Here is a 9,161-nt window from a genome sequence, read left to right as displayed (position 1 = left end):
AAACTAACACACCGCAGCCTTAATTCCAGTCTGTTCTTTTTATTTAAAAAAGGTAACGTATTAAAATAACCTTCAGATGTAGAAACCAAAGCACTTAAACCAAACCCCAGGGTTTGAAGAACCTGAATCCCTGCGGAGACCACAGCTGCCAGCTGCCAGCACGGCAGCCAGGCCTGACCCCCACCACAGCGCACGGCCCCCCTGTTGATCACAGGTGAAGGGCAGAGGACACTGGCAACGTGGCACACAGGAGCCACAGGATCACAGAACACCCTGAGTTGGAAGGGACCCACAAGGCCTATCAAAAAGTCCAACTCCTGCCTCTGCACAGGACCACCCCAAGAATCACATCGTGTGCCTTGAGAGCATTGTCCAGGCACTTCCCAAGGGCCGTGTGCATCTGTCCCATCGCTCTCAAGCAGAGATCTTTGGGCTCCTGTTACAGAGAACGCTGCTTTGCATGCCGTGTTAGGAAAATTACTTTTTTATTGGTTGTAGTATAAAAGTAGAACTAAAGATACATTGTAAATGAGGTGTGAAACTGTCCAATACTTGCCAAACCAGCTAGGTTTTAGTCCAGTTAAAGAGCTCCAGTTGCGTTGTAGCCCAGCTCTGCTTATCTGACTCCATGCCAAGTTACCAAAATTCTCTTTGCTTCAGCATCTGAAAAATGGGGATAACAATACCAGCCTCTGGAAAGCAGGTCTGTGGAAGTAAAACAGGGCATTTCAGCTCTATGCTGTAAATAGCCTGGATATGAAATTCTGCATTGCTGGAACCTATATGAATTCAGCAGTCATGTTTCTAGAAGATAGTGTGAGATTTACATTCCTTTATGCCAGCAAAAATTCAGTGTTTGGAGGGGTTCGGGTATTGGGGAAAACCAAAGCAAAAAAAAAAAAAAAAAAAAGAATAAAACATATTACCAACAGCCTGGAAACGCCTGCCAGAAAAACTTGTATCTGTCTTGATGGCTCTCAACAGATTTTCTGGCATCAACTCCCTACCCCACAGCTACAGCTAGGAAACCAAAATGCCAGCTTGTGTTAATGTTTGGAGTTTCCTGGAAAGCAAAAAAGCCAAGCAGGCACTCGTGTGACAGGATATTTGCTGTGTAAGCCTGGGTTAGAGCCTGTCTGCAGAAACAGTAGACTCTTCTGGGGCCTGTGGCACCTGCCAGCCCCACTGTCTGCCATTTGCAGAATGCCTGGGTACAGGCAGGTATCTGGTGGGTTCAGTGGCCAGTATTTCATTACTTATTTTTCATTTCTATGGCTATTTGAATATGCTAGCATAAGAAATGCAGAAATTTTTTGTCTGAATGACATGAGATGTTGATATAAATGTTAACTATGGGGATGCATATGCACAGGAAGAATTTGTCTAGGCATGTCAGAACAGCATAGCTAATCTACTCTCTGTATCCAGTAGTGGTTGCATTGAGATGCTTCACAGAATGGGACAAGAACCTTATGTGGATCTCATTCAGAGCTCCAGTAGTATACCCTAACTAGATGCATTCATGTCTTTTCAGTCTGTGATGTACTGTAAATATCTCTCTTGGAACTCAGAGTCTTAGAAACTGTCTTATAGCTTGAATGCTGTATTCTTCCACCTGATTGAATTCTCAAATTCTCTCTCCCCATATGCAGGAATAATTCTTTTTAACGTGCTATTGTTTAAATTTACAGGCTTTTGGTTTTATTGTTGTATTTAATTACAGCAAGACATTTAAGGTAGATATTCAACATTAGTGTGGTTGTCAAAGGGGAGCAGCTACAGCAATGCTATGCATAATCATTCACTGGGCTGATTAAAATGTATGTGGCAGAATAGGTGTCAGCCTGTCAACAGAGTACTTTCCCTCTGGTCTTTTCTCATTTCCCTCTCTTTTGACTCAGTACAGAACCACTAGGGCAATGCTGACCAAAACTCTGACCCCCTGTAGAGGAAAACACAAAGATTCATAGATTTGGCAGTATGTTACTTGTGTTATTCTAGGGATTCGTATGCTGGTAAAACTAGTGGTTAATATGCCAACAGTAAAATGTGCACATGGGATACTGTCAGTAGCATGGAGTTCATCAGAAAGCCACTTACTTAACTGTATTAATCTTTCTTTTACAGGCAGGAGAAAACCCAGGAGTCAGTCTGTCCAGGCACACACTGCTTTAAACCAAAGGCCCCCAGCTTCAAGTCACTCTGGACCAATTGTAGAAAGCCGCCAGCCTTTCATCCAAACATCTACATCTGCTCACGAAATTGCCCAAAGGCTTTCTAGTAGTCAGCTGTCATTCCACAATTCAGCAACATCTGTGTTTTCCCAGTCCCCTGCTGTTCCTGTTGCTGGCCAGCTGACTGTGCAGGACCGAGCTGCAGCAATGCTCAGGTCCAGTCTGGCCTCTTCCACCAGCTCAACTCTCAGCTTGCTGTTCGGCAAGAGAAGTTTTTCAAGTGCTTTGGTGATTTCTGGGCTCTCAGCTGCAGATGGAGGTAACACCAGTGACACCCAGTCATCCAGCAGTATGAATATTGCCATGGGTCCTTCTGCTAGAGCAGCAAGTCAGGCGGCTCGGGTAAGGCTGAAGCCAAAACAGCGGCACTAAGCGTGAGCTCCTGTACTGCTCTGCCATCCCATTCTTCAGCTATTTGGTTTCTCTTCCTTCTCACTGGTCAGAAAATAGGTTTTTTTCCAGAACAATGTCAGGATTTTGGTATTTGTTTTGGATTTTGCTGCATCACAATGAAAATGAGACTGTTTAATATTAGTGTGTATATGAAAGTGAGCGTATTTGTAAGTAACTGACAGGTTGGCTGTTCCTCACACACCTGAAATTGCAAACTAGGTCCCTTTTTTTCACTCAAAAGTGAGTGGGAAAAAAAAGTCCCTTTCTTTCACTCAAATCAGGGACTTAAATCTCCATGTTCTGCAGCCCAGGTGCTGAGTACCATCATAAGCAAACTGAATAGCTCCTTTCTTGCCTGCTTATGCAGGAATTAAATTTATTTGTAGGAAGAGGATTGGTCCCCCCTGAACAGGACACTTGTTCTTGTCCCCCTCACTGACCAGAAGTTCAATCCAGGACCTGAAATCTTGTTGCTGAAAGGAATTTTGTAGGAACTATTTACCAAAGGAAACCTGTGTGCCCTGTGATTAAACAGTACACACAAAGAACTTTCAGACTTTTTCCCAGTAGGCTCCCAGTTTGATTCCCATCTTCCCTGGAAAATTCAATGCACATAGTAGTATTATCCTTTTACTGTCTACGTTAGTATATTCATTTAACTTTGGCTGACATCAGTTGCTGTCCTGAACTTTGAAAATTTGACCTCAGCACCAGAGAGCAGAAACGTGAGAAGATGGGCTAGAGAATGAAGGGTGACTGGGACTAGACAAGACAATTAGACACTCACATTTGGCCTATCAAAATGAAAACCAAACTGGTAACAGGGGAAGACTGGATATCAAAGTCCAACTCACTTTTCTGTTACTGTTCTATCATTCTGAACCGTGTATAACTTCCCTAGTTTCCAAATAATTCTGCAAACCTCAACTGAAAAAACCTCCTTAGCCTGTGTGTACTTTGCTCTCAACCCAAAAATACCATGTATGGTACAATTCCCTAGAGTTTTGCCATGAACTTCTGCAGGAGTTGACTAAACATTACTCATCTGGGTCCAATCCTGCTTTGTTACTGTAATAAGCATTAAAAGTATTTCTACACGTCCAGCTGAACATATCAAATGACAAGGCATAATTGCGTCTCTCAAGAGTTTATGGCCTAATTTGCAAGAACTCAGCCAATTCTGCAATACTGAGCACTAACTGTGGGATTCACTTTATCTTACTTTAAGCCATTTAAAATTTGGGAATAAAGTCTCAGTAGATTATTGTTGTTGAGGCTTCAATGAAGAGGCCAATCCACTTCATCCTTAGAGCTATTAGGAGCAAATTTTCCCCCGGGAGAATCATATCTCTCTGCCAACAGTTGGCAGTCTAAATGACACACTAAGGTTACATGGCTAAATTTAGATGAGGTGAATCCTGGATAGAGTAACTGCTGAGAGTCCAGGTGCCTGTTTGATTCAAAGCAGTAAATAGGAAGTGTTTTATTTAAATGTTAGCACAGCACAGTTCTGGAATGCTTTTATACCAATGGACTCCTTACAGTAGGGTGGCACCATGCTTAACGTTTTCAGACTGATAATTGCATTCTAGTTTTGATGAAAAGCTTTCTTTTTAAGTTGGATTTAAAATCTGGTGTATAAAGCAAGCCCCAGAGCAACCCAATTTAACAACTTAGAAGTCAGCCCTGCTTGGAGCAGCAGTTTGGACTGGATGACCTCCAGAAGTCCTTTTCAATCCAAATTATTTTACAGCTCTCTATACACGTACATCTGTGGTACTAAACCTCTAGCTCCTGGTCTGCTTTTCCTTCCAAATTTATGCGTTACACAAAGTGTGACAAGTACCTCTTCAGAAGTCCCTTGTGAATAATGCATGTTAAGAATCCCATGGAGTTTCACAGAATGACATTCCTACATCAATTTTTAACTTTTTTTTTTTTTCACCTGTCATTTCAAAAAATAGCTGAAGTGTTACTTAGAAATTTCTTAAACTAGTTGACTTTTTCTTTCTTTCTTCCCAGCAACACGCTGAGACCTGTGAAGCAACCGATGCTGCAGAACCCAGACCACAGCGAGAGGCAGGTCCGGTCCATGCCGTATTCATGAGTCGGAACCTGGAGTGCAGAAGGGCCAGCCAAGAAGATATGGCCCTGGAAGACACTGCTTCTCAGCAAAGCCTGTCTGAGGAGCAGTAGGGAGCATTCCCAGCACAAGGGCCACGCGCTTCTTAGGATTAAATAAGGACAGAGTTAGGTCAGGAAGCTGCACGTGGGTTTAGGTTCTTTCAAATGTAATAAGCAACCTTCAAATGTTTATTTTTCTAACTTCTACACAAGAATACTACAGGGCAGATGCTCTTCAGCTAATGGCCTTCGCATGGGTAGGGTTGGAAGATATCCTAAAAAACACACAGTGCCACTTCATCTCAGGTTCTTGTAAATCCTAGAACAATGAATACAACCTGTTTAACGTTCCTTCCCCTGGAACGGTTAGAATCACAAATGAATACAGTAGGAAATATTAATACAACTCAGTGAAAAGCACACAAGACATCTCTTTCCTGCCATAACTGAACAGCTGATTGCATGCAAACTAACTGAAATTTGATATATAACATATAGCAAAAGGCAACTATGAACAGAAGCAATGAATACAGAAAAGGACAGTACAACGTGCTGTAACATTAGAGCTAAATCTGATTTTTTTTTTTTTTCCAACAGTAAGTCTCTTATTTTTCCTTTAACATGTTATGCAGGTGCTAACGCTGAAGAGCAACATAGCATCACAGACGTATATACTGCATGCAGCCATACTGAAATACTGTGTCAACGAGCCATGCTACACAGATTAACAAAAGTCAAGTGTAAGAAAAGAAAGTATCCAGTGCATGGAAAGTCTTCAAAGCATACGGTGCACCTTATTTGCAAAGCAGCTTTGCATAAATTAGGTATTATCTTGCGTTCCTGTTTGATTTACAGCAGTGTTTCTCAAATTCCAAGGAACGGTGCCCTTAGGAGTTGCAAAAGAGCCCAGGGGAATCCTTGAGGAGGACAGGAGAGTGCAAAGTAGGCTGTAATTATTGTCTGGAAGTGTTTGTGTTAGGAAGGGAACAGTTAAATGCCTTTAATTGCTGGACACAGCTCAGTGTCCATAAACACTCGTAGCCAGTAATTACAGAACCCTCCGATTTCCCTCCCCCACAGAAACTGAGCTGCTGCCAATTTAATAGTGGCACAAAGACAGATGATGCAAAAAGGGAGGCCATGCTTTCACAAGGTTTGAGAAACACTGATTTACAGGAATGCATGACTATTTTGGAAGGCAAAAGGCTACAACAAATCCTTCCTCCACTACTGAATCTAAACACACATGGGTGTGTTCTTTTTTTTTTTTTTTTTAATTAAAAAAGAATTGCAGCTATCGGTGTCTTGCTGTTCCTCTTTACTGTAACTACCATAGATTGTTTCTAAATCCCAACACGATGACGTGCAGCCAGGCTGTCTTGTCCCAATTAACAAGAGAGACTTAACAAGAGATGCTGTAGCTAAGTCTCATTACTGTTAGGCAATACTCAGTTGCATTCTGATCTTCCTACTGTGCCACACTTCAGATCTGAGTAGTAGAACTAAGTAACACCGAGTGAAAATAAAATGATTCAAGTACGTTTTGTGTGACAGCAGTTTTTGGGTCTTCTTTTCCATTTGGAATTGTTTGCACTTGCTTTCTGCCTTACAAAATTAAGAAATCTCTTGTTTTTATTTCACTTCAGGTCTTGATGAATTGATTATTTATAAAGCTCAACACAACCTAGGACAAATTCTGCCCATGTCCACAAGGGCAAAAGCAGAGTATCCATGCCTTCTGAGACACATGGTCATCAGTGCAGTTCAGGTCCTCTTCCTGTCTCCTCTAGCATCCAGACATGATGTGGAAAAGGAAATTGAATTCAGCTGCTCCCTTCTGACCAGTTCTGGCAGATGATGACTCTTGCCCCACCACCCTGTTCATTAAGTGCTTCATTACAAATGAAGGCTGGAGGTTATACAGGTAGGTGGAGGGTCTTACTAACAGCCACCAGCCCTGTTTCTGCCTTGGGGGCTTTTGCATGGCAGTTCACATGACAAACCGTCACAGCTTTGTCTTCCTGCATGGAGGCAGGGCAAACAGGGGGCTGTGGAAAGCAGTAACAACTTTCCCATATTCACTTAACCTAACTTAGGCCTCCAATTTTCACATCTTTAAGTCTGAATTAATTCCCATCAAAAATCATCCCAATCAACCAAAATTATTCTATGTATCCAACTCAAGCATACTAAACCAGATCAGGAAATGGGTGCAGAAATACTTTCAATAGCAAGCCACTGTATCTGCTTAGCATGGATTGAGGCCCAGCGACACCACCTTTCCCCCTGCACCACATCTTCTGCAAGAGTACCATCTCCATGGTCTCTGGTACTGCATCCTTAAAATAATGCTGCTACCTCACAGTTCCTGACTTAGTTCAAGCCACCGGCCCCTGGAGCATAGCTCCTTGGGGACAGCAGTGTGCCATGAAGTCCAGCCTCCAGCTGCACAGGGTGGCTGCCAGAAAAGGCAGGTTCCAACTCGTTTGTTGAGGCACAGCATGCAAGCAGGGCCACGGAGGAGTCAAGGTAAGATTCAAAAATTAGTTCCCTTTTTGTTAGCCGTGTCCTACAGAGTTTTTATTTTTTGCATTAAAGTTGTTACTGCAGCTTAGTGGGTTGAAAAAAACCCAAGAGTGACAGCTAACAAGCATAGCAAAGACAGAAAAAAAAAATTAAAATGAGTGCAAATTTCCCACACTGCATTTCTCCCTATTTTTTGGAGACAGTCTGCTGTTAAATTAATAAGCCTACTGCTATATGCAGTGGTTTTAAATATGAGCCAGTCCTACAGAATAATCAGATGCGATGGTTAGAAATAAGACCTGCAACTAGGTATGAGGCTGTATTGATTAAACATATATTAGGCCTCCCCCATTTTTGCATGAGGTAGAGATACACCCAGTTACTGTGCACACAAAGCTAACAAATAGGAACACAGCCTGTACACAAGGCCTAATTTCAACAGTGAGCTGCTCCAAACAGCTGTGCATAGCACCAAAAGGAACTGAATCCATAGAAATGCTGTTCTCAGCACCAGCGCCTACATACACATTAAAGTTTTGAGTCATATCTTTACTCCTGAAAGACCTAAGCAGCTTGATACTTAACCTCACACTCCAGGTGCCTCAGAGTTGCAAGACGGAGGCACCTGTGACACCTCAGGACCCTACTTGTTGGTTAAGTTTTGGCCTCTGAATGAAAAGCCAACTTTCACTGCTTCTATGTTATCTGCAACACTGCTGATGGGTTTCACAATGCCAAACACTTTAAAACTTTAGCCCTGAAGTTGCTCAGGCTTAACAGTTTGCCTGATCTCTTACTACAGCTGGGATGCAGGAAGGAGGGCAACCCCCAACACATAAGTACCTTTTCTAAGGAGTTCCATCAGGGTGTTTTGAGTCCGGTGCTATGCTTGATTTTAGGCCACCTAGTTCATTCAGCCAGCCCAGAACATTCTTGCTTCTACAACATGAAAACCGTGACATTCCTATCTCCTTAGCAAGCTGAATGCATCCTTTGAAGAAATCAAGTACTCGATCCACAAGACCATTTGGTACATGCAGTTCTTCCATAAAAATGTCAGAAGGGATGAAGAGATGGGAGGCCTTACCTGCCCCAGTCCCCCCAGCTTAACCTCAGATAACATCACCATTGTTGAACAGAAACACTGGGAGTGATTTTATCCACACTGGCTTAGCCGGGCCCTCCCAACCAGAGAGGAACACGGACAATATAGCAGGTTAAAGGAAGAAGGATAATAATGGTAAAACAAGCGCAAACACAGTACTTCAGCCCTTGCACTAAACATGGATACTTACCTCCCTCCCATTTTTTTCCCTAAACTTTCTGTTTCCTAACAGGCTCTTGTTTACATCCTACAGTAAAAGCCAGGTGCTACACTCCTAAGGGTGAAACATAACTTGAAGATCTGGTAAGAAGACTTACAGTAACTTTTTACCAAAGCCAACCACAGGCTGCTGAACTGTTCACACCCACCGAGTAAACTGCCACAGCTCCGCCTGGCCTTCAGCCTGGCTGTTCCCCACCACAGCAAGCACGCAGGAACCACTGATAGCCATAGTCTACAAAGTTCATTCCTGTTCACCCAAAAATAAAAGCCAGAGGTCCTGGTTGTTCCCATTTTGTCATGAAAACTTCTCTGACAGGAACTGACGTTCTCGTTGCAAAGTCTCACCTCAGCCCCATAGGCAGAAAATCTTGGCATTCACTGCATTTAAGACAAATCTCAACGAAAAGGACTTTACCAGTGTGAGTCTTTTCCCCTTGACGTGATGACCAGATACTCTCAATATCTATGAATGACATTCTGACACTATTAAGTTAAGACTCTCTGTGATGCCATTCACAGCTTTTTATAAAAACTGTTTATTAGAATAAGGCAAGAAA

The 9,161-nt window shown here is 42.6% G+C and overlaps 1 protein-coding gene and 1 long non-coding RNA gene across 2 annotated transcripts in view; one reads left to right on the top strand and one right to left on the bottom strand.

Annotated features, from left to right (window-relative positions):
• PCNX2 (pecanex 2) overlaps window positions 1-6,290 on the top strand; it is a 156,679-nt gene extending 150,389 nt beyond the window's left edge. Inside the window, exons 33-34 of the mRNA XM_027896657.1 lie at window positions 2,128-2,576; window positions 4,650-6,290. Of these exons, the coding sequence (XP_027752458.1) occupies window positions 2,128-2,576; window positions 4,650-4,823 (623 nt within the window). The 3' untranslated portion in view covers window positions 4,824-6,290. The remainder of the gene's footprint in view (window positions 1-2,127; window positions 2,577-4,649) is intronic.
• On the bottom strand, window positions 4,908-8,296 carry LOC114064010. The gene is made up of 2 exons (XR_003572671.1): window positions 8,121-8,296; window positions 4,908-5,070 (listed from the first exon to the last, which is right to left on the bottom strand). It is a non-coding gene; the product is annotated as an uncharacterized LOC114064010 (long non-coding RNA).
• Between the last annotated feature and the right edge of the window lie 865 nt (window positions 8,297-9,161).

Source organism: Empidonax traillii, unplaced genomic scaffold (assembly GCF_003031625.1).
Source record: "Empidonax traillii isolate 1590-97213 ecotype Southwest subspecies unplaced genomic scaffold, ASM303162v1 scaffold507:size695108, whole genome shotgun sequence".
NCBI classification, from domain to species: domain Eukaryota; kingdom Metazoa; phylum Chordata; class Aves; order Passeriformes; family Tyrannidae; genus Empidonax; species Empidonax traillii.
This window is presented reverse-complemented; position numbering and strand designations above follow the sequence as displayed.